General features: G+C 45.6%; 1 protein-coding gene across 4 annotated transcripts in view; it reads right to left on the bottom strand.

Annotated features, from left to right (window-relative positions):
- TRIO (trio Rho guanine nucleotide exchange factor) overlaps positions 1 to 25,726 on the bottom strand; it is a 366,651-nt gene that overhangs the window by 12,656 nt on the left and 328,269 nt on the right. For 2 of the 4 annotated variants that reach the window (XM_034959746.4, XM_063604169.1), the window contains exons 39-50: positions 24,797 to 24,863; positions 23,358 to 23,461; positions 20,489 to 20,558; positions 18,102 to 18,191; positions 17,442 to 17,534; positions 16,333 to 16,383; positions 15,999 to 16,076; positions 14,864 to 15,055; positions 12,264 to 12,441; positions 9,274 to 10,067; positions 4,737 to 4,984; positions 542 to 680 (exon numbers count right to left, since the gene is read on the bottom strand). In XM_034959746.4, coding sequence (XP_034815637.1) covers positions 542 to 680; positions 4,737 to 4,984; positions 9,274 to 10,067; positions 12,264 to 12,441; positions 14,864 to 15,055; positions 15,999 to 16,076; positions 16,333 to 16,383; positions 17,442 to 17,534; positions 18,102 to 18,191; positions 20,489 to 20,558; positions 23,358 to 23,461; positions 24,797 to 24,863 — 2,104 coding nt within the window. Of the gene's footprint in view, positions 1 to 541; positions 681 to 4,736; positions 4,985 to 9,273; positions 10,068 to 12,263; positions 12,442 to 14,863; positions 15,056 to 15,998; positions 16,077 to 16,332; positions 16,384 to 17,441; positions 17,535 to 18,101; positions 18,192 to 20,488; positions 20,559 to 23,357; positions 23,462 to 24,796; positions 24,864 to 25,726 lie in introns of those variants that run through there. The other 2 variants (XM_034959748.1, XM_063604170.1) reach the window with 2 other exon arrangements.

The following is a 25,726-nucleotide window of genomic DNA, read 5'->3' as shown; positions in this document are numbered from 1 at the left end:
GCCAACGCCCTGGCCCCTGGCGCTCAGAGTCCCTTTCAGGAGATACCTTCTTTTTCTCCAGGCAACCCCCGCCGCAGGTGTCAGGCAATCTGATTATAGGACTAAAGCTGACTGAAGTTGTCCCCAAGGGGATCTGTCACAGCCAGAGAGCCCATATGCACCCCCACATCTAGCCACTTCCCCTTGGCTCTAAGGCAGGAACACTGAAGGAAGCCTGAGCCATAGCTTCTCTGCACCTTCGCTGCTTCTGAGAACCTAGTCTCTGTGCTTCATTTGCAAACCTAACCATATTCTTTAGAAGCCACATGTGCACCTGTGGAAGTGTGCAGGGGTCTACCTGGTTCCTTGTAGGAAGCACCCATCCCTGTGCTGGCCAGCATAGTGCCCCTAACAAGACCCTACAGGACACGCAGGGCACGGGGCTGGTGGGTGGGAGGGAGGTCATAAGCAAGCCCAGCTTCAGGTCTGCAGAGTCTCTGCCCTCCCTGATCCTTTCTCTCATGCTGGGATGACACGGACTCCTGAAGACCCCCGAACACACCTTCACAGATACCTTGTTGCTGAGTCCTTCCCGTGACTTCCGATAACCGTTCTCTAACTTGCCTTCCCTTTTGCCGTCTTTATCTTTTTTCTCAGATTTTTTCCTTAAACGGAGTGCTGTGTGCCAAGATGTTGACTTCCTAGGGGAAATGAACACACTGTGGGTATTATGCCTTTCCAACATTCACCAAGTGCTGCCTGGAAGCGTTAAAGAAAAGCTGAATATTCAACGTATGTGTGTGCAGGGGGATGGGAAATCCTCTACGAACTGTGACCTCTGTTAGAGAAAACATTCCTTTTTTTTAAGAACCAGGAGATAAAACCAACAATCTCTTAAAGTTTGAGGATGAAAATATAAAGGTGCCTGTGATAAATGATTTTATGTGTAACTTGACTGGGTCACAGGATGCCTAGATATTTGTTCAAACATTATTCTGGGTATTCCTGTGAGGGTGTTTCTGAATAAGATGAACATTTTGATGGGTCCAGTAAAGGCATCTGCCCTTTCTAAGGTGAGTGGCCCTCATCCAATCAGCCGAAGGCCTTAAGGGAACACAAAAAGTCTGGTCTCCCAAGCAAGAGGGCGTTCTCTAGCAGACTGTCTTCAGGCTCAGCCTGCACCACGTGCTCTCCGGGGTCTGAAGCCTGCTGGTCCACATGCAGATTTGGACTTGCCAGTCTCCCTAACTATGTGAGGCAATTTCTCATCATAAATCCACTTCTAGACAGGCATACCTTTTAGAGGTCCTGGGGACTTGGTTCCAGACTACCACAACAAAGTGAGCCACATCAAGTTTTGGTTTCTTAGTGCATATAAAAGTTATGTTTATACTATACTAGAGTCTATTATGTGTGCAATAGTATTATGTCTAAAAAATGTACATACCTTAATTAAAAACAGTTTATTTGCTAAAAAAATGCTATCATCCGCACCATCAGTGAATTGTACTGTTTTTGCTAGTGGAGGGTCTTGTCTTGATGCTGATGGCTGCTGACTGATCAAGGTGGTAGTTGCTGAAGGCTGGAGTGGGTGTGGCAATTTCTTTCTCTGAGACGGAGTCTCGCTCAGTCACCCAGGCTGGAGTGCAGTGGCGCGAACTCGGCTCACTGCAAGCTCCACCTTGTGGGTTCAAGCTATTCTCCTGCCTCAGCCTCCCAAGTAGCTGGGACTACAGGCGCCTGCCACTACGCTCAGCTAATTTTTTTGTATTTTTAGTAGAGATGGGGTTTCACTGTTAGCCAGGATGGTCTCGATCTCTTGACCTCGTGATCCACCCGTCTTGGCCTCCCAAAGTGCTGGGATTACAGGCGTGAGCCACCGCGCCTGGCCTTTTTTTTTTTTTTTCTAGTAGAGACGGGGTTTCACTATGTTGGCCAGGCTGGTTGTGAACTCTGACCTTATGGTCCACCCGCCTCAGCCTCCAAACGTTCTGGGATTACAGGCGTGAGCCACTATGCCTGGCCTGGCTGTGGCAATTTCTTAAAGTAAGACAACAAGAAATTTGCCACCACTCCCCTTGTTACAAAAGACTTCCCTGCAGCATGTGACACTGATAGCATTATACCCAGAGTAGAACTTCTTTGGAAATTGGAATCAATCCTTTCAAACCCTGCTGTTGCACTGTCAACTACGTTTATGTAATATTCTAAATTCTTTGCCAATATTTCAACAGTGTTCATAGCCTTTTCACCAGGAGTACACTCCATCTCAAGAGACCACTTTCTTTGCGCACCCCTAAGAAGCAGCTCCACATCTGTTCAAGTTTGATGAGGAGATTGCAGCTCTTCAGCCACATTTTCAGGCTCCATTTCTGATCCTATTTTTCTTGCTGTTTCTGCCACATCTGAGTTATTTCCTTCACTGAAGTCTTAAAACCTTCAAAGTCATCCATGAGGGTTGAAATCAACTTCTTCCAAACCACTGTTAATTAATGTTAACATTCTGACCTTCTCCCATGATTCATGAGTGTTCTTCATGACATCTGGAATGGTGAATCCTCTCCACAAGGTTTTCAATTTACTTTGCCCAGATCCACTGGAGGCATCACTGCCTATGGTAGCTATGGCATTACAAAATGTATTTATGTATTTCTTTTTCTTTTTTTGAGACAGAGTCTCGCTCTGCTGCCCAGGCTGGAGTGCAGTGGCATGATCTAAGCTCTATGCAACCTCCGCCTCCCGGGTTCAAGCAATTCTCCTGTCTCAGCCTCCCAAGTAGCTGGGACCACAGACACATGCCACCATGCCCAGCGAATTTTTGTATTTTTAATAGAGCCTGGGTTTCACCATACTTGTCAGGCTGGTCTCGAACTCCTGACCTCAGGTGATCCACCCGCCTTGGCTTCCCAAAGTGCTGGGATGCTGGACGTCAGCCACCATGCCCAGCCCAAAATGTATTTCTTAAATAAGACTTGAAAGTCCAAATTACTCCTTGATCCGTGGGCTGTAGCATGGATATTGTCTTAGCAGGCAAGAAAACAACACGAATCTCCTTGCACATCTCCATCGGAGCTCTTGGGTGACCAGGTGCATTTTCAAAGAACAGTAATATTTTGAAAGAATTTTTGTTTTCTGAGCAGTACGTGTCGACACTGGCCTTAAAATACTCAGTAAACCGTGTTGTAAATACATGGTGTACAGATGTGCTGTCAGCCAGGCTTTGTTGTTCCATTTCTAGAGCACAGGCAGAGTAGATACCTCTACCACAGCAGGCATTCCAGGGGGATGAAGAGTTGTAAAAACTGCCATCAAATTCAGTAAAATAATACTCAGTGCAGCAAAACCGGCTTCATGTTTCTTAACTGAATTAACCTTTTGGTATATAAGGTGTGATGATAATTAGCATGGTTCTTAAGGACCCCAGGATTTTCAGAAGGGTAAATGTGCACTGGATTCAACTTAAAGCCACCAGCTGCAGTAGCCCCTAACCCTTTTATTTTACAGGATTAGCTTTCCTTAAACTTCATGAATCAACTAGTTTGCTAGTTTGCAACTTTTCTTCTGCAGCTTCCTCATCTCTCTCAGCCTTTATAGAACTGGAGAGAGATGGGGCCTTGTTCTGGGTTGGGCTTTGGCTTAAGGCAAGGTTGTGGCTGGTTTGATCTTCTATCCAGACCACTCAAACTTTCTCTGTCTCAGCAAAGGCTGTTTTGCCTTCTTACTATTTGTGTGTTTAGTGGGGTAGCACTTTTATTTCCTTTGCATTTACAATTTAGCTAACTGTTCGGTGCAAGAGGCGCTTAGCTTTCGGCCTATATCCACTTTTGACATGCCTTCCTCACTAAGCTTCTGGCTTTTGATTTAAAGTGAGAGACATGTGACTCTTCCACTTGAACATTTAGGGGCCACTGTAGAGTTATTAACTGGTCTAATTTCGATATTGTTGTGTCTCAGGCAGGCCTGAGGAGAGGGAGACACATGGGGGAATGGACAGTTGGTGGAGCAGTTAGAACACACGTTTATTATGTTTGGCATCTTGTATGTGTGCAGTTCATTGTTCCTCAAAACAATTATAATGGTAATATCAGACATCACTAACTACATATCACCGTAACAAATACAATAACAAAATGCATGAAATATTTGAGAATCACCAAAATGTGACACAAATACAGAGTGTGAGCATACGTTGTTGGACAAATGGCACCGAGAGACTTGCTTGACATAGGGTTGCCACAAAACTCGTGTAAAAAAGGCAATGTCTTCAAAGCACATTAAAGCAAAGTACAAAACAACCCGAGGTGTGCCTGTGTCTATGCCAACATCTCCGCACGCTCCCTACTGGTCCTGCTCCTCTGAAGGACCCTGACTAATATGCGGCCTAAGAATGTATGTCAAAGAAACAAAGATAGGGGATATTTTCCCCTTAGGTTTCTTAAAACAAACAAACAAACAAACAAACAAACAAAACAACACTTTCTTGAGTTATGACTAACACAAAAATGTCAAATGGGATTCCTCAACAGTGTGCTAGAACAGACTATTTCTAAATGCAGATTATTCAAAGACCCTGTGAGTCTGAGTGTGTGAGATGGAAGGCCACCCATCCTCCCATGTGCTGAGAGCTGAGCCTGTTCTGACACACCAGCGCAGATCTCCCTTCCACATGCTTACCCCGTCTGAGGTCGTGTGCCTCACGGGTGCTGTGCCCCCTCCCTCTGCTGCCTGCCAGGACGCCGTTACTGTCATGCACTCACTTGAGAGTCCCGTCCGGGTTCTCCACGATGACTGCACTGGTGTGGCCCAGGACAAAGCCTGGAATCCAGCCCTCAGCTGCGGGGCACTGGTCAGTGGCGGCTCGGAACACCAGAAACATGTTCTGCTGGTTGCTGGCCAGAATTTGAACGACCTCTCCTTGGTAGACGTTGATCTCATCCTCCTTCACTGCCGTGTAATCGTGTGTCACCAACATGGTGGAGATGTTGCTACTGCTGCTGCTTTCACTCTGCAGAGGGACAGATGAAGACAGAGAAAGGCAGGGAGGAACTGAAACGAGACCTGATCACATGAAATCCCTTGTCAGTGTGCCCCATGGCACCATGACCCCGTGCAGGGCTCACCAGGCAAGCACCGAGAAATTTTCAACATTTCCTTTACCCTCTGGCTAACTGTGTGCATCTATTTCAATAACTGAAAATGTAATTTCTCTAGAAAGCAGTTTAGGGACGCTCTTAAAAACTTCACTGCAATAATGACTCTTTGGTTTTGGAAGCTCGTTCCACTGTGGTCTTCCTTGCACCCTCACGGGAACATTTTAGTCCTCCTGCTGACGCCACGTTAGGTTACTCCTAAGCAAACATAGCCACATCACTGTGAATCTCATTATCAGTTAAAAAAAGGTATTAGAATTGATGCAAAATTAATCTTCATTTCACTGACAGATTAGATAACAGAGAAGTCCCTAAATCTTCCAGATAGAATGTTCATTGGGAATGCATACTCTAGAATCATGCTAAGTTGCTGACATGCCTAATCATTTCTACTTCGTCTCTTCAAAAAGAAGAACATGGAACCCCTGAACGTAAATCGATCACTATTCTGCTCATATGGAGGGCGACTCTGCCTCCAGCAATACGAACTTGCTAGGTGTCCCTCTTATGAACTTGCATGACTCAAGTGTCCCCAAGGCTCTGCTGCCATGGGAACACATCACAAAGCATCCCAGTGCCGCTCGCCCCAGGTGCTGTGACTCAAGCTTTGGGAACGGATTCTGGTGTCGGATGCGTACCCCCACCCTCATACCACTGCCCCTGTGGGACCCGATCTCTTCAGTCACAGGGCTGACATGCAGCAGGAACTCAACATATGGTGAGTGACTCGGTCAGTGAGGCAGGATTGCAACAGCAAGACAGAGATTTCTTAAGGCCCTACCCAGGCCACACACAGAGTGGTGTTAGCTCCTGAGGAGAAGAAACACAAACGGCAGTGTTTGTCCCACTCTCATCTAGCGCGTGGCCTATGGTTCTGGGTGGAGAAGAAATGCAGATCCCCTGCCAACGCCTGAAGCTGCATCTTGCCCAAGTCCCCTCTATCGAGTTAGGATGTGAGAAACGGCATCTGGTGCCTCGTTCCCGCGAACTTGTGCTCAAAGGCTTCCACTGAGGGTACTGTCGGGATGTTCGTGGGTTCCCAAGGCTCCAAAGGCGCTAGCTTCTGCTGGGCTCTCCGACGCCCTGGGCAGATCCTGGGTCAGTGCAGATGCAATTAGTCAGACAACCCTGCTCTACCGCCTCTCAGCCCTGGTCTAGTGAGCCAGTATCAGTACACGCTGGAGCAGGTGGCGGACTGCTGTAGCTGGCCAAAAGGACCAGAGGGAAGAGACCTCTGGCCCTCCTCCACGAGGTCAAGCCTGAGAAAGCCAACAAGCCAGCCACTAGAAATTCCAGGTGCCAGGGCTATCAATCTAGATCTGTGGTGCATACTTAAAACATGGCGGTGCCGCCCAGCTCCTGTTCCTTGTCTCTGCCGTGGAGGAGTCTGCTTCCTGTTCTTGTCCCTGTGGGTGCCCACTGTTTGCCTGTGGCTCTTCAGCAAAAAAGCATGCTGTACAGGGAAGGCTTTGGCTTGTGCATACTCATTTATGCATTATACTTTTAGCATGGACTTTAGTATTCTGACTTATATGGCAATGCCCAAGAGTACTGAGATTACAAAGCTAAATTTCCAAGAATATGTAAACAAAAAACAACTTCTGCAGCACAGCTGCTTTTGGTAATATACCAGGCTACAATCTCATAATTAGAGTATTTTGCTACTACAATCGTAACTATTAGTATTTTCTGGGCATCTCCTATGTACTAGGCATTTCAAGTCTATCCTGCTTAATTCTCACCACCAACCCACCAGTGGGCATGGTTATCAGTCTCTCAGAGTGGAAGGTCAGTGAGCTGGCACTGGCCACCTGGCCTGTGCAAGAAAGGCAGGGCTGGAGTGACTCCAGTGTGCATGCACTTTTATTGCTGCTCAATAAAGCAGGACAAAAGGCCAGACCACAGAGCCGCACGAAGGACTGGTGCAGCCATGGTTTGGGGTGATCCACATCCATGTCACTCCTGCTGTCAGCAGAGGTTTGCAGAAGCTGCTCATCTAAAGGGGGAAGAGGGAGCCGGGCTGTGGGCTGGGCACAGCTGCTTGACTGTGACCACAGACAGCTTGACAGAAGTGATCAAGGAGGAAGGAGGCCTTTGCAGATCTCCAGGGGGACAGAAGTGCAAATACGTGGGGGCTTTTTGAGACGGAGTCTCCCTCTGTCATCCAGGCTGGAGTGCAATGGCACGATCTCGGCTCACTGCAACCACTGCCTCCTGGGTTCAAGCAATTCTCCTGCCTCAGCCTCCCAAGTAGCTGGGACTACAGGTGCGTGCCACCATGCTCAGCTAATTTTATTTTTAGTAGAGACGGGGTTTCACCATGCTGGCCTCGAACTCCTGACCTTGTGATCTGCCCGTCTCGGCCTCCCAAAGCGCTGGGATTACAGGTGTGAGACATCATGCCCAGCCTAGAGGGCATTTTTAAAGCCCCATTTTGGAGTTCTGGAGTCTTCCTAGGCCTTTAGGGCATTTCTGTAAGGCATCTTGACTTGTCTGAAATCCTGTTCAGCAGGTTCCCTTTCCAGGTTCCCTGCCACATGAGAACAAGTAGGAAGAGAAAGAGAGAAAGCAAAAGCAACTTTCCCAACCTAAAGCTCGCGGGAACACGTGCCACTTGCAGATTGCGCCTTGGCCTCAGAGACAGCATTCAGGATGGAGCCAGGGTGTGGCCATTTTTCATGTCTTCTCATGAATGTCCAGAGAAGACTGGCATTGGCTCCTGTCTTGGAGCAGTTGAAGTGTTAATTTTGAAACACAGACTCTGAAATCTCCTCTCGTGCTGAATGGGAATGTGTCCAGGCTATGATGAGCTCTAGATGCTAACTGGCAGATTCAGTGAGGGTCACAGCTATAAGGCCACACCTGGATACTGAGTATCCAACTAAGTGCTGACAGGTATAGCCCGTCACTGGGTTGACTGCATCTCCCCACCACCCCACACTGGACTCAAATCTATGCTCACCCGCCTAGCATACCTGCCTACCTAGCATGTCCAACCTAACTGAAAGGCCACCTTGCTCTGGAGGACACAGTACGGTGGCCATGACAGTGGATGCCTACCCGGCCACTTCAACTGTAAATAAATGTATCAAGACCCATTTGTTAATTTCTTCCCCAATTAAAGTTTAACAAAATACATAACAAAAAATAGTAGGAAAGGATAAGACCAAGTCAAACCAATTAAGGCATTAATAAGTCCAGAGGAAAGAGAAAGACATGCAAAAGCTAGATTTTTTTTTAATATAAAGAGAGACACAGACCCTTTTAGAGAAATGTATTTAAAAATTTATAAAGCGTTCAAACATACACTCATTAGAACAGTTCTATTCACTCACGCATGCCTTCAGGAAAGTGTTACGGGCCAGGCCATCTGCCCTGTAGGAAACAGGTGGGTAGGACAGTGAGGAAGCAGGAAACAGAGGGAAAACCCACCACAGCAACCCTTGTGCTTGAGACGGCAGCATGAGTGACGGGCCAAACGAGGCCAGAGCCCAGCAGGCCGCAGGGACCGGCCCCAGCCTGCACTGCAGAGCCGCCTCGCCAGGTGCCCAGAGCAGTCTCTGTCTTCCAGAGCAACACGGTGACGTAAAGCGTTCCCAGTGGACAGATTCTTTCCCCCCATTTTTTCATCTTAGTTTGCTTTGAGTTGCTGTTGGAAGTTTTCTTGAGGGAATGGTCTTCCCCAGCAGATGAGTCAAAAATGCCGCAAAGATAATTTAAGGCATAAAAGAGCAAAACCAAGCGATGAGCAAAAAGCTTAAAGTGTACAGGTTTCAATTTAAACAGGAGGTAGAGAGCAGGGAAAAGGAACCCTCCAAAAAATAGGTGCGTGAGGAAGGCAGAGGTTAAAAAAGAAAGTTCCAAGAAGATATTCTGCTGGTTGGAAATGGAAGAAACCAAAAGACGCTGCGTTGAGAAGGTTAATGATCGGCTTGCTCTTATTAGAAGACACGAACAAAGCAAGGAGTAGTTAGTAGCGCCGTGGGCCGGCCCGCAGGAGGGTTAGCCTGGTCCCAGGTAGAGGCCGCAACGGGCCGCGGAGAGCGCTGGGCAGCTGAGTTAGTGAGAACAGCCGCGGTGGCGTTTAGAGCTGGCGGGACAGAGGCAGGGGGGCGGGAGGGCGCGGGCCCCCCGACGCGCTTACCCCGTTGCTCTGGGTGGACTGCACGGACTGCTCGCTGGCCGAGGAGCACGTGCTCATGCGGTCAGTATCCTTGCCAGGGGCCGCGTGGCGGGGTGTCTGCCGCTGGAGGGAGTCGCTGTCCCCCGGGAAGGTGAAGGAGCCGGGTCGGCTGGCGGGGGAGGCGGGGATGGAGCTCCAGAAGGAGCCCCCCTTCTGCAGGGGGCTGCTGGGGGGGAAGGGCTCCTTGCCGAGAGGAGAAGGGACCGCGCTGGAGAGCGGCGAGTTCAGCGGCGACGCGGCCCCGGTCCGGGGCTTCCCAAGCGGCAGGGTGCCCAGGCTAGCACGCGCGTCCTTGGCGGGGGCGTCTGGGCTCGACCCCGAGGCGTTCGCGGCGCATTTCCTGGGGCTCTCCAGCACCTTCATCTTGGGGATCGGCTCCGCTTCTCGCTCGGACCCCTCGGCGTCCGCGCCGGGGGGCCGCCTGCTGGGCGCGCTGGGGCCGGCCTCGGGGGCCGCGCCAGGGGGAGGCAGGGAGGGCCCGGGGGTGGACGTACCTGACATCTTGTCTGCCTCTGCCTGGCTCGAGGCTGCAGAGGAGACCAGCACGGGGGGGTGGTGTCGGACAGGCTGGGGGATCCGGGAGGGCCGGCTCCTGCTCGTGCTGGGGGCGCCGCCGCAGCTGCTGGGGCCGCCACTGTGGCCGCTGCCGCCACTGGGGGCCCCGCCGCCGCCGCTGCCCCCACCCCCGCCGCTGCCCCCACTGCCGCCGCCGCCCCCGCTGTGGTTCCTCTGGTACTCGATTGGCGATGTCAAGGCTGTAAGACAAGACAGCGGGAGAGACTGGGTCAGGGCGCCAAGGAGCACGCCGCGGGGTGAGGGAGGAACAGGGCCCACCCTGGGATGGGTCATGGGGCAGACCCCGTGCAGGGGCGCAGAGCAACCCCACCCATCAGGAGAGCTAGAAGAGGCCCCTGCTTGCCAAGGTATTGGGATGCCGGCTGAGTGCAGTGGGTGGAAGGGGCCGCATTCCTCAGCACATCCCGGACTAAGACCAAGGCAACAGATTTGACTAGAACTCCTCCAGCTACCAACTGGCTTCCGCAAAGGTCTTTCCTAAACCAGAGTCCTGGGGTGAAAAAGAAACCCTGGGGCTGCCGTGGAGGCGGTTTCATAGGCCACCTCTGCTCTGCAGGCTGAACACAGCCCCGAGGGAAGCTAAGGGGCTCCTAGAGGCCCCTGGAGCGGGAGGCTGTCCCATCTCTTGACTTGGGTGCCTGAGTTTTCTTACATCTTCATTGTAGAAAAACATAGAAATCAGGCCAAAATAACATGTATGGAAACATGCACAAACTCTTGAAGTGTTAAAGCCTTTGAAAAATACGACAAGCAGATGCAGCCCCCCAGCCCCAGCCCCAGGCAAGTGTGAGCAAGCGTTGAGGAGCCAGAGGCAGTCTACAAACTCTGTGCTGGCCACAGCCTCTTCCAGGACTAAGGGGTGTGCAAGAAGCAGGTGAAAGGGTCCCAAGCTCCCACCCCATGAGCGATCTCCTTTAATCCTCTGGGATAGGTATTACTAGTTACTCAACTGAGTGGGTGTCAAGTAAACTCTGACATCACAGACCATGCGTGCAATCTGGGGGCAGTTCATTCTATTTTAAAGACAATGATGAAAATTTAGAGCATTCTCAATTCCAAGCTATGGATTGGAACTCAATGCACCACATAAGAACACCACATTAAACCTCTTCGCACCTGAGGAACTGTGCCTCCCTATCCTCAAGCGCCCACCCCTAGCTGCAGATGTAAATGATTATCAGCTTGCAAGCAGGATGGAAACTTGGAGTTAACACCCAGGCAGCACATAACACTTGGCTAAAAATGCCATGAGGCTTGAGATTTTCCACTGAGTGCCTATGTTCCTGGCTCTTGAACGTCACGCAAGGTGTAGAGGTGGCTTTCTTGTGACAGAGAACATTACAACATCCTATTGAGCTCGAGCAGGCATAGATGCAGACCGTGAATACGAACATGAAGCAAAGAACCCAGAAGACACAGATGACATGGGCACATAGCTTCGGACTGAATTCTCAAAGTTCTTTGCTGATCACCAAATTAAAAGCCAGTGTTGAAGCCAACAGTTGCAAAGAGATCAAATACATTAAGAGGCAATGGAAGGGTAGCGTGGCCACGCCCACTGTGTTCTGCAGCATCTCTGCAATCCCTCAAGTCACGGAAGCAGGGAAGTACTGAACCGTCTCTTTTTTTTTTTGAGACAGAGTTTCACTCTTGTTGCCCAGGCTGTAGTGCAATGGTGTGATCTCAGCTCACCACAATCTCCGCCTCCTGGGTTCAAGTGATTCTCCTGCCTCAGCCTCCTGAGTAGCTGGGATTACAGGCATGCACCACCACGCCCGGCTAATTTTTTTGTATTTTTAGTAGAGACAGGGTTTCTCCATGTTGGTCAGGCTGGTCTCAAACTCCTGACCTCAGGTGATCTGCCCAACTTGGCCTCCCAAAGTGCTGGGATTATAGGCTTGAGCCACCATGCTTGGTCCCGTCTCTTATTTTTTTAATGGGGAAAGGAGGTGTGCGTGTGCAAGGCCCTCGTGAATGTCTCTGGCCAATGCCATCTCGTGTTCTCGCAAACTCCTCTTCCTAGGACTGGGCCCTGGTACATGTTATGTGTGGGACAGTGTAGCTGTGAGGGGCACAGACCAAGAGCCAGATGGCCACTCTGCGTCCTGACTCTGCCCTCAACAACTTGTGGGACTCGAGGCAAATTACTCAGCCACTCAGTGCCCCAGCTTTCTCATCTGTAAAGCGGGAATAATAATAGTACTGGCCACACAGGGTGGTTGTGAAGATGAAATAAAGCAATATCTAGGCAGTGCCTGAAGAGTGGTGAGTGCTAAGTTCTGTCATTACTATGGATATGAATGGGAGAGGGAAGATAAATACAAGTGAGTACACGAGGAAAGAAAGCACACGTCTAGTAACAGAACACACATTACCATTTAAAAAATTGCGCTGGTTTTCTAAAATTTGGTTGATTTCATGGATCCAAGTTTGCCGGACACTTGGACTAGATGAATGCAAAATGAAGGTCTCTACCACGTCACCCGTCCTCGATGTCAGAGCAAATTTACAGGGATCATTTTCCACATTTTCCTCCAGGCAAAGGCAACTCACCTTAAAAAAAAAAAAAAAAATTATTCATAATAGCTAACAGGTGGAAAGGAAGCAAACCATGTGTCCACTGACCGATGAATGGACAAAGAAAATGTGGGCTATGTGGACAGTTTTTCAGCCTTAACGAGGAAAGAAATTCCGACACACAATACGACATGGATGAACCTTGAAGACGTTATGCTAAGTGAAATATGCCAGTCTCAAAATACAACTATTGTTATGATTCCACTTACAGGAAGTCCTTAGAGTAGTCAAATGTGGGGATAGGAAGTAGAGTGGAGGTTGCCAGGGGCTTGGGGGTGGGGAAGTGGGGAGTTACTGTTTAATGGGTACAGGGCTTTAGCTCTGCAAGATGAAGAGTTGTGAAGACAGATGATGGTGATGGCTGCAAAACATGAATGTTCTTAATCCCACGGAGCTAGGTAATTAAAGATGGAACATTTATGTTATGTGTATTTTACCACAACAAAAAATTAAAGCACATCGATCCCCACTGGCCAAGTGCAAAGTGAAGTTCATCCTACCTCAATCCTGAAACAAGCACTTTTCAGTTGAACTGCCATTTTTACTGCCTCAGAAAACATCTGAAGCTTTTTAATGCCTCTTAACTCAGGTACATGGGGAATACAAGGCTGTTAAACTAATAGTTTGAACTAACAGCCTGAACAATTAACTAGAAATATGGGTCTGGGATTACCTGTTTCCCAAACCCCTCTATGATGCCTCAGTATTTATCCTTACTTACTTCCCAGGGAGTAAATGACACCATTAACCAAATCTCAAATATCAGTAAAACCTATGTTATAAAGGTGTATGTGATATCATGATTAAAATATGTCAAATAATTTTATAAAAATATGTAAAAAATATATACAAAATTCCTACAGTGCTGGAGTGATTTTCTGCCAAAAGACTTGTGAGAAGAATGGGTAGGCAGTTCTCAGGGGATGTGTCCAGTGCAGGGGATGGATGAGTGCAGTTCTCAGGGGATGGGTGCAGTGCAGGGGATGGATGAGTGCAGTGCAGGGGATGGATGAGTGCAGTGCCCGGGATGGATGAGTGCAGTTCTCAGGGGATAGGTGCAGTGCAGGGGATGGGTGCAGTTCTCAGGGGATAGGTGCAGTGCAGGGGATGGGTGCAGTTCTCAGGGGATGGGTGCAGTGCAGGGGATGGGTGATGCAGTGCAGGGGATGGGTGTAGTTCAGACGATGGCTGCAGTCCAAGGGATGGGTGCAGCTCAGCGTATGGGTGCAGTTCAGCGTATGGGTGCACAGTTCAGGGCATGGGTGCACAGTTCAGATGATGGCTGCCGTCCAGGGGATGGGCGCACAGTTCAGGGGATGGGAGGCTCAAGTGTAGTGGTGAGCCCAGAGAGTCTGTGCCTGACATGGCCTCAGGGTGAGGGGCCTCAAAAGGTGGAGTCTGGAGGGGCAGGCGGGTGGTGGGAGGTGCAAGGGCCCGCAGCCCAGCCTCATGCAGAGGCAGCCTCCTTCTCCAGCTGTTTGGCTCCAGGGCCCTCCTAGGTGCTGGTGGGCAGAGGCCCCCAGCCTGGCATCTGTGCCCATGGACAGACCCACCCCGGGTTTAGGCAAATGGAGGCTGCTGGGGACAGCCAACAAAAGCCTGAACGGAGAGTCGGATGGGGGAGTACGCAATGTTCTGCCTGTGTGCTGTGAGGCCCGCAGGTGTGCAGGGTCTGAGAGTTCCCTGTCCCTGATGGCGTAGGGCAGGAGGCCCTACCAAAGGGAAGTACATCTCCCTTCTGACCTCAGGGTCTGCACAGCTGCAGAGCCAGGAGGACCCTGGCGGGGGCATGTATCTCCCAGGAGTCATCTGCTGGGACCTCAGGCCTGCCCTCTGCTGTTCTCTACCTCACCCTTGGTTTGTCCCTTTTACAGACTTGAGGGCCATTTGCAATTATTTTCTTTGTCCCTCTGTCTTCCTTTCCTATTAGAGGATAAGCTACATCAGGGCAGGGAGGGCATCCAGCTGGGCCATTCCTGGAGCCCTCACGCCTGTTGCTGAGTGCTCAGTACCTCCTTGGTGAGTGGAGGAAGAGAAGAAGACACCGAGTGAACTTTTTCTCTGATCATAGAGCAACCCCCCAAATCCGTGCTATCAAATTTAAACCAGTTTTCCTCGGTCCTAGAGAAGGGGGTGCATAAACACTACCCATGACCAGTTCTCATCATGGTAAGAATGAATGGCTGTGGTCACACAGAGGTGTGTACAAGACATCAGCCACTCAAGAACACAGACAGTAAAAAGAGAAATGGGGTGAATTCAAGGCTCTGAAATATACTAGAAAATTCTCAAATACTTAAACCAAGCATCAGGGTATGTCATCATTAAAAGGAAACAGTGTATCGGTGTGATGGGTACATGCGCTGGCACAGAGAAATCACACAGAGACACACATTACCTTGATACTGTTCTTAAACAGGAATCCCGGCATGGAGAAGCCCTTCTTTTTATCAAGTGGCTCGCTGAATATGACGATCTGCTCAAAGAGGAAGATGCGCCTCTCTCTGCAGCGAGGCAGAAGTCCTGCATCTTGGTCTGTGACCAAGAATGTGTCCTGCAAGAGCAGTTTACCCTGGGCAACGATTTTCCCCTAAAACAAGAAATAAAGGGGGAAAAGGAAGGGGAGAAGAAAACATTGCCTTCTAAGTTATCTGAAGCTGTTTTCTTTAGATTTCCTCCCATAGAATAATGTATTTTTCTTTTATTAATCTATGGAGTTTAATTTTTTTTTCTTTTACTGTTCTTGGCTCTAAACAGAATAATTATCTAAATAAAACTCTTGCCAACATTTGTATAGACCTCTGGCGCCTCAATTACAGTCACAGATTAAAAGTGGAATTTTAAATGTCTGGTTTATACTAGAACAGTGGTTCTCAAAGTGTGGTCCCTGGGTTGCCAGCAGGAACTCATCAGGCATGCACAGGAGTTTTCAGAAGCCCTCCAACGGCCTCTGTGTGTGCGTCAGAGAGAACCATAGCACTAGAACTTTCAATGCTAATTCTCTAGCAAAATAAAAACTTCTCCTGCCTCCTTAACTCCGTAGTCAAATTTTTAAAAGAAGATTCTGGTTCTGAATTCATCTTGAGGATATGTAATAGGTAATATGTAATATGAATAGTCTAGCAACTCATGCAAACATATCTTAAACTAATGAGGAAGTATCAAGTCCCAGAGATGAGAGAGTGGGGACCTCCGAGGTCCTACTACATCCATAGCTAACCATGGTCTTAAGTGCTGAGGAAAGGAAACTCAGCTCTTACAGTACTGGGCCCAAGAGACAAAGCCCGGTCCTGCTTGTTTCTGCCATGAGACACTGGGCTTTGAGCACAGGCAAGTCCCAAAAAAGCAAACCAAATGCACCAAAAACAAACAAAAAAAGGAAATAAAATATCAATCAGATTGAGGTAAAGTGAGAGAAGCCAGAAAACCAAGTGTGAAAAGGATCAGCTTTCTCTATGTGGAGAGAAATAATCCAAGACAAAAGAAAGAGATGAAGGCAGAGGTGCTCTCTTAAAAAACAAGAGCCGCATTACGTCGAATCCTTGCAGCCGCCCCACGTTCATCATGTCGTTGCACCGCCTGGGTACTATGCACATGACTTCCACAGCTCTCTGTGGGAGGGGAGAGAGAAGAGTGAAAGCTCAAGTTCCTCTAGGGAAAATCTGACGTGCTCACCCTCCGACCTGATGAAGTTCTGTTCTTCCTCCCCACCCTCTAGTGTGCAGGGCTTATGGAGATGCACTGGAGAGACTCTGTCACCCACTGCTTTGACCCCCTCCCAGGGCCAGACCACTGTTAGGAGACACTTGGGGATTAGGAAAAGAGGCTGGTGGGGATTTGGGTGCGCACAGCCGCTGATGCACGTACCTCTAATTCTGATGTATCCAGGCTGGCCTTTTTGGAATACTTGAGGAAGTCCTGCAAGGGAGATGGAGAGGACATGATAATGGTGACAAAGACAACAGCAGCTGACCTTTCATTTTTTTTTTTAAGAGACAGGGTCTCACTATGTTACTCAAGCTGGTCTTGAACTCCTGGCCTCAAGTGATCCTCTTGCTTTGGCCTCCTGAGTAGCTGGGACTACAGGAATGAGACACTGCACACAAGCTAACCTTTTTGGCCACTCACACTGGCCAGACATTGGGGTTCAGCACTTTAGTTCTGAAAGAATTTTTTTTTTTTAAATAGACAAGCTCTCACTATGTTGTCCAGGCTGGAGTGTAGTGGCTATTCAAAGGAGCAATCATAGCTCACTGCAGCCTCCAACTCCTGGCCTCAAGCTATCCTCCTGCCTCAGCCTCCCAAGTAGCCGGGGCTACAGGTGTGTACCACCACACCTGTCTGGTGCTTTAGTTCTACTTTATCATATTATTCTCTCAGTAACACAACAAAAAGGCATTCCTATGTAGATTTCAAGCTGCAGTACACAGAGTCAGACCAGATCTATCCAATTGTTCCTGTTTAATCCAAGACAAGCTCTTTGTCTCTCTCTAGATCCAGGTCCTAGGTGTTGTACATGAAGGAATATCAATACACTTGAAGTCTCTTTTATCACGGAAAAACACGTGACTCTGCCTTCGGTTATGCTTAAGAATTTAACTCAATCAAGGGCTAGTGTTAAGCCAACAGAGAGGAATACAAAAGGATTCCAAATTTACTTTTATCCAAGGTTCCAAGAAGATTAGAAAATAATTAAAGTTGACAGAGCAGAAGAAAAATCATTAGCATTCCAAGGTCTGTGGTGGGGGAAAAAAAATTCACTTTTACTGATATTTTCATTCTGAACTCGATGTAAATAAAAAATTGAGAAAACTGTTTGAAGTGTTTTCTTAAATTTTTAAGGATTAACTTATCAGAAATAATATACTTGTTACACAGATGATTCCCGTCCTACCAAATCCTTCTTTCCCCAACTGAGTCTTATTTTCTCAGCAAACTCACTCCTGACACCAGAGTTTGTCCCGCCACCTTCTCACCTTCAGTAACAGCTGATACTTCATGATTCTCTGCACTGGTTTGATCAACAGATCTGTGAGCTGTAACCTGTGGCCAAGACGCTGCTTTAAGTCCTGCAGTTTTAAGAGAGAGAAAAGATCGTATGGGCTGTTCATTAAAGCGCAATTTTTTAGTCTTTGTAATTGTCAGAAAGACTACAACATTGGCAGTAAAAGTAACGAGGAAAAAAAGCACTAGACTAACTAGAGCTTTGCTAGCTCACAGAATTTCCAAGTTTTACACTTTCACCTGAGTTGTTTTTCAAAGCAGTCTTTTATGCTTGTTTAAAGGCATTTTTTCAATTGCATTCTTTTATTCATATAAATATATATATTATTTTTAGGCTACAAGTTTAGATCATAATTATTCTGACTTTGTAAGGAGACTTAAGTGTAACACTTATAAAAACTCTTATTTTTAACAATGACTGCAGTCTTCTGAGTGCCAGGGGTGTGACCACAGACTAAATTCATACTCATTTCTCTGATTTACAGGAAAGAAAGAAAGGTTCAGAAGTCTTATCACTCAGGCTAATTTTCTTTGGAAATTAGTCTCCTGGGAAACCAATGATACTTTCATTTTTAGAAATAAGTTGGAACAAAAGATTCAGAAATACTTTCTGTTTGTATCTTAGGTCTTACCTCAAAAAAGGTATCAATGTATTCTGAGACAATGTGCTCAGACTTTGGTTTATTTTGACAATAAACTATGTACATGTGCAACCTTCTCTCCTAGGAATAAAAAAGGCAAACAGTTGGGTTATAACAATGGGAAATTCGATTAGAATACAAGAGTACCCGCACATTTCAGCACATTCATAAAGGGAATCATCTTAAAACCAAGCTGCATAGCTAAGGCTCTCGGGAGTAAATTCCAGATTCAGGATGTAGATCAGCATTCTACGGTGTGGCTCCAAAACCAGTCCTTCCCCCATCACTCTCCATACACACCAAACCCTTCACTTTACAGTACCAAATACCAACAAACACCATAGGTAGCAAAAGAACATTTTTGTTTGTTTGTTTTTTAAAGAGATAAGGTCTCACTCTGTTGCCCAGGCAGGAGGGCAGTGGTGTGATCATGGCTCACGGAAGCCTTAAACTTCCGGGCTCAAGCGATCCTCCCACCTCAGCCTCTGAGTAGCTAGGATTACAGATGTGCGTCACCATGCCCGGCTAATTTTTAATTTTTTTTTTTTTTTTTTTGTAGGGATGGAGTCCTGCTTTTTCACCCAGCCTGGTCTCAAAACTAGCCTCAGCAACCCTCCTGCCTTGGCCGCCCAAAGTGTTGGGATTACAGGCATGAGCCACCACACCTGGCCGAAACACCCTTCTTAATATTAAACAAAGAATTACTGCCATCACTCCAAACCCTGCCAACAGTCCTAGTAAGCCTGGTTGGTTTTAGTAGAGAAGAAGCTCTTTAATCTCAAATCCTAAAGGCAGAAGAAAAAAAATGTAGACAATGAGCCTTTCCATAAATCAGTGATCCTCAAAGTATAGTGTGCAGACCCCCAGGGCCCCCTGAGTCCTTTCAGTGGCTCCATTTGGTCAGAACTATTTTCTAAATACCACTAAGATGTTAGTTGTCCTTTTCGTTGTGCTGACATCTGTGCTGATGTGCAAAACCAATGGTGGGTGAAATTGCTGGCACCTTGGCAAAAACTCTTCACTGCCACAAATTTATAGTAAAAAACAAAACAAAACTGGTTTCACTTAAGAATGTCCTGGATGAGTAAACATTATTCTTTTTATTAAAACTCAACCAGGGAGTATATACCTTTTTAACATTCTTGTGACAAGATGATGTCCACATAACACTTTAATTGCACTTGATAAATGTCTCAAGAAAAAGCACTTATGTAACCGAGTTGTGAGTGGAACTAACCACTTTTTTTTATGGACCACCATTTTTACTTGGAAGAATGATTGACACAAACTGTAATTATTTACTCTTGGGTATCTGCTAGACATTTTCTTGAACATGAACAAAATAAGCCTGTCATTTCAAGGCAAACAACTGGCAGTGTTTGTTAGTGAAAATTACAGCTTTCAAGCAAAAAATTAAAATTTTGGAAATATGTATCTGCCACTCTGAACTTCACAACACTTAAAGACTTCAAAGAGATTGGTGGTCAAGTTCAAAAACTGGATTTTTGGATACTGTGTAATGAAACGTGTCAACCTCTGGAAGATCTGCCTAAGTCTGTGACCTGGTATCTTCCAGTGGACTGATGCCTGATGTCACAGGACCGCGCATGGCTGCAGGAGCCTCGAAGCCCAATAGTTCAATGTATTTAATGTCACAGCAAGGGAGAAGTTTATGGGTAGGTTTTCAGATTCCGTATTGCAACTAACCTTTAAGAAATGATCAGCTGTCAAATTTTTGGTATAGTGTCTAAGAAAACTACGTAATTATCTGAAAAGGCTATTAAAATACTCATCCTTTTCTAACTATATGTGTGTGAAGATGGATTTGTTTGGATACTTGAACCAAAAAACACAGCAATGAGTTGGATGCAGAAGCAGATATAAAAATCCAGCTGTCTTTTACTTAGCAAGACATTAAAGAGACCGGCAAAAATGCAAAAACTCCTGTCACTAACTTCTAAAAATATACCATGATTTTTCCCAAAAAACAAAAAACTTTAATGTTAATACGCGTATTTTCGATATCCACACTATTCGGCTGTTATGTTAAACCCACTGCAGGTACAGTTACATCTCCACTCAACAATACCTGCCTGTTCACAGACACCCCAGATACTGTTCAGGCCTGGCTCTGGTCTTCTCTCACCAACCTGTACTGTTGCTAGCCAAATAGCCAGCTTCAGCCAGGTGACTGGGAAAGCAGGTAACTCATGTTGAAGAAGGGATTTTAATTCCAACTCATTAACACCATGCAGTTTGATTTTATCTTAAACATACGCACTTACGTAAAGTATAAGTGAGTTCTCCTTTAATCTGACAAACCAGTGACTAAGGATGACACCATCAGAACAGGATATAAGCAATGCTATTGTGCTTACGTGTTTAACAAAAAGGGATCCTAGTTTTTCTGGATCTTCAAGGCACTTCTCTAACTCTCCTAAAAAAAAGCTGGAAAGAAAGGAGAAAATATTAGAACTATTTCCAGTGTGGCCTTCTAATTTTAGATTTACGTTTACATTTTTTCTTTTTCTTTTTTTCTTTTTTTTTTTGAGAGAGTGTCACTCTATCACCTAGGCTGGAGTGCAGTGGTGTGATCTTGGTTCACTGCAACCTCCGCCTCCTGGGTTCAAGCAATTCTCCTGCCTCAGCCTCCCAAGTAGCTGGGGTTATAGGCGTGCACCACTATGCCTAGCTAATTTTTTGGCATTTTTAGCAGATACAAGGTTTCACCATGTTGGCCAGGCTGGTCTCAAACTCCTGACCTCAAGTGATCCGCCTGCCTCAGCCTCCCAATGTGCTGGGATTACAGGCGTGAGCCACCGTGCCTGGCCAGGTTTACATTTTCAATAGTCTGTTCTGACATGAGCAACTGTGAAGTGTGAAGTATATATTTAACAAATATATGGAAACTTAACAAGTATAAGGAAAACCTTTTGTTAAGCTACAAAGCATAAAGGAATACAAAGGCACAGAAGATGAGGCACGACTGTATATCCCTTGGATGGTGACCTTCCTGGTCTTTGGATAACAAACATTCTCATCTCTGTTCAAGGACACAAGTGCTAATATCCTAGGCTGAATAATGAGTGAAAAATAGATGTTTCAAAGTACTTGGACATTTTTTATTTCTGAAAACTTGGTCTTTATACCTGCAAATTTCATATTCATTCTAAGATAATTTTTAGAGACTCAAATTGGACAGCAGATATACAAAACTAAATATGTTACCTGTGCCAGCTTTATGAAGTTTTCTCAAATGTTATCAAAATCAACTTCTAGGTTATAAACATCAGCTCCCTTTAAGATTAAAATTAGGTATCATCACAGTGACAAAATAGCTGTAGGACAACAATGTTCATTGTTTTCTGGGCTGTAGTTGTCTTTTAAGATATATGTCCACCTTAGTTATCACTTAAATATATTTTTATATATGTTAATATTTGGTATTACATTAACTCATAAACCACCATGCCAATTAATGTTGTACTAAGGGATTTACTAACCCCGCTGCGGCAGACAGCATCTCTAGATGCAGTGTCTGTCTGGTCATCCCAGAAACACTGTGTCATTTTCAGCTTCCCTTCACAGCCTTAAAAACTAGCCTTGGAAGCAGGAGACTAAATCATAATACAAAATATCCCTTTTTGAATTGGTTTCACTGTAGTTGTTCAGTAAGTCTACAGCACAGAGCTATAAACTGGAGTGCTGTTTCTAAAGTTTACCAATCATTTATCTGTAAATCCAAATAAATTAGACATCACAGGGGATATGAAAATAAAGACCTCTCTGACCTGGGTTCAAAGGTTTTACATTCTATTAGGAGGGAGAAGTACAGAAATAACAACACTACTTGATACATGCCACGGTAGTTCCTCCTCATATCTGTCCAGTATCTCATAGTTTAAAAGAGCATATTCCCATCTGCTTCTGCAGAAGAGAAGGAGTCTGACGGGGAACACCCAGGCCTAATGGAGAAGCAAGTATTGGAGCTCAGCTTCAGAGAGAGGCCAGAGCTTTGGAGGTGATGACATCGTGCTCCACCTGAGCAGAGGGAGGAGCAGTTGCATCAAGACAGGAGAGCAGAAGGCCCGGCCAGGTAACCGGAGCAGACAGTGCATCTGGAACATTCCACTGGAAGACCAGTGGCCAGCATTAAGCAATCCTCAGATGATTAAGGATTTTTAAAGTTTAAGCGAAGTGATCTAAAGGGACAGGTATGTTGACAAGCTCTGGTAGCCAAGGTGAGCTACGTAGCACCAGCCCCCAGATGGATCGCCTCCTGATTAGGATAGGTGTGGGGAATGTAGTGGGATCAGAGTTGAATTTCATGGGCAATCGTGTCTACTTTTTCCATTAAAATTGAATTGGGCCAGGCGTGGTGGCTCATGCCTGTAATCCCAGCACTTTGGGAGGCTGAGGTGGGAAGACTGCTTGAGCCCAGGAGTTCAAGACCAGCTTAGGCAACACAGCAAGCCCGGGTTTGTCTACGAAAACCAAAAAAGTTAGCTGCACATGGTGCTGCGTGCCTGTAGGCCCAGCTACTAGAGATGCTGAGAGATGCTGAGGTGGGAGGATCACTTGAACCCAGGAGTTCAAGGCTGCAGTGAGCTATGATCGCACTATTACACTCCAGTTTGGTGACAGAGCGAGACCCTGTCTCTAAAAAATAAAAAGAACATAAAATAATTGGACAAATCAGTGTCTTCAAGGTCCTCTAATGATAACTTGTATTTATTCTAAAGATGGCTGCAATTCTAGTTAGAAATACTTATTGAGGCTTATTCTATGCAGATGTTGTTTTAAGCACTCTGTAAAAGTATTAACTCAGTCACTCTTCACGAAAAACCCACGAGGTAAAAGTATTAACTCAGTCACTCTTCACAAAAAACCCACATTATAATGTGGGTGTGCAGATGAAGAATGGAAGTGTACAGGAGGGAGGCCGAGGGCTCGGGGTCAGGACCAGGCCAGCAGCTCCGGCAGCTGGCTCCACGCTGGTGCTTCCAGCTACTCCCTTCCACAGACTCTCGACATGGACCAGCATGAAGAAGAGACAAGACTCTCTCCGTGCCACCAAATGCTACTGCAGAACTCCTGAGTACATCAATATCTCCTTTGCACCAGCTCCCTCCAGGAGGCTACACAGGTAATACAATGAACAGAATAAATTCCCTTTGGCCTGGCCTGCCTTGGTTTAGCAAGTGTGGGTGCTTTGCACACCATCGGGCACAATGCATGTTTACGTACTCTCTGTGCCAGTCGTAAATCTGATGGATGTTGCCGAACACAATTTTGTCTTTTCCTTTCATGTCATCAGGAACACCATCTTCTTTCATAAGTGCCATGTAGCCCTACAATTAAACAGTTATGATAAGTGTATTTCATGGAATATGTCTGAATCAACTAGTGGCTTATTGATTAATAGTCACAGAGGGCAAAATGGACACATGCACTGTCTTGTAACCAGTTCTTTGTCTAAAAACAAACAAAAAAACCCGATATGAAAAGTATCCTTAACTGATACTTGGAATATACCTATTACATTCATTGCTGTAATTTTCTTTCCCTGGACTGTTCAGCATTCACAGATCAAAAATCTTCTAAGGAATTAAAGAAGTTTAAATAAATGTAAATGGTTTCATTAAAACAGTTTGTAAATATTAAATATTTGGTCAGAATCATATCTCCTGTTTTCAGCATTTATCTCTTAGAAACAGAAAGATTTTCTTTTCTTTTTGGATTATTTGTGTAATCGGTTAAATAAGGGTTTAACAATATTCTTTTTATAAACTGATTTTTAAACAACAGTTGATTGAATATGCTGCTAAATTGTGGCTTAAAATTTCTATTTAAGTCTGTACAAGAACCTCTTAAGTACTCAGGTTGCTTATCTCATTGTGAACAATGACTGCAGACAAATCAAGCATGTTAAATCTTTTGTGTTACGCAATTAACTGTAATAGCTGGTACTTTTAATGGGATGTGTAACCAAAAAGTATTGTCCTGTACAAATCTGCAAAGATGAAAGAATACACATAAAATTTTATACCACAAAAATAGCTTTTTGATGAGTTGAGTTTCTTAATCTGACTAATCCCCGAATTGACTGGCAGGGATTAGCCTAGAGATGGCTCTCGATCCAGTACAAAAGGCAGTGGTTTGCTATGGCTACAGTGCTTGGCAACTTCTGGTCAATGGAAATGGCAATGTGTTCTGTACAAAACTATCAGTAAATGACCTGGTGCAGCCACAGTACAGGCTCTGAACCTGGGTGGATTCAGGATGGAACCGAACCCACAGCTGGGCCACACTGACTTTTTCAACCAGTAAGGTCTTCATTTCTGTAGTGATACAATTAGGGCAAGATTCCTGTCTACTAACTACAGTATACTTACTTAGTATCATTTAATAATAATATCAAATTATTTATAATAATTGTAAATTTCAATTGTTAAAAAAGATTATGTCAAGATACACTATGCGAAAAAGAAGCATTTACAACTGAATATGGATGGTAAAGACAATTGGCTAAACTTAATTTTTCGGAAATACATCGCTGGTCATTTTTTATTTTGGGTCAAAAATGTTTTTAAAGCTTTTGAGAGGTGTTCAACTGTCTAAAACGATACTACTTTTGACAACTCTTGGAACTGATACGAAGATACTAAATTTCTGGCAATACACACCTCAACCACATAGCCAAGGTCCCGCACATAGTCACGCTCTGTCTCCACTAGTTCTTGCAAAACGTAGCTGGAGAGAAAAAATAGTGTTTATCATGCAAACTGTTTTCTAAATGAATTTTTTTGTACCTTTGCTCCTGGTCAGGACGGACTCCTTCCAGGACTGAATAGTAATGTATCAAATTTGTACATTTAGGTGTTAAATTCTGGAGAGTCCCAAATCACTTACAGGTTCAAGTGGGTGACCCACGAGAGCTCTGGAGGTCAAAAGACACTTAGGCACAGTGCATGAGGGCAATCAGGGTGAATTTACCCTTCTGGATTCTGATCACATACAGGGACAACAATGAAGCTTAGACATAACTTTCTGACAAAGCCATGATAGTAAAGGAAGTGGCTTTTAAAAAATGATTAAGTCATTTTAACCTTCACTGGCTATACAAGAAAAACTTTTAAATCAGATGTTTAAACCTTGTGTCTAATCACATCACTCACAAGTATTTCTGTTTGTTACATTCAGTAACCGTTTAAGGCCACTCAGATAACAGAAGACAATCATTTGATCAGTATAGCAAACAACCTCAATTGGCCTGAAAAGGTTCATCCATGTGTTGTTCAGTCATTCATTCAACCAACATCAACCTGGCACCTCTCATGTGCCAAACACCGTCGGAGGTGCTGGGATACAGTGCTGAATAAAACACCCAGTCTCTGCCGTTTCGTAGTTTACGTTTTTTTTTTTTTTCCTTCTCCAAAGGCAAGTTTAAACCTTTTGTAACATTTTTCAGGACTCTTTTCACCATATGCTGCTTTACTGGCATTGAGAAACCAGTAAAGTATGTTCAAAGAATATTCAAGTTTTGGGGACTGGTTCTAATTTTATATTACTTTTTCTTTCACAATCACATGTACAATAAAAAGTCTAGGAGTTTC

The sequence above is a fragment of the Pan paniscus genome, chromosome 4 (genome assembly GCF_029289425.2).
Source record: "Pan paniscus chromosome 4, NHGRI_mPanPan1-v2.0_pri, whole genome shotgun sequence".
Taxonomy (NCBI): Eukaryota; Metazoa; Chordata; class Mammalia; order Primates; family Hominidae; genus Pan; species Pan paniscus.
The sequence above is the reverse complement of the archived record's forward strand: the minus strand, read 5'-3'. Positions and strand labels throughout refer to the sequence as shown.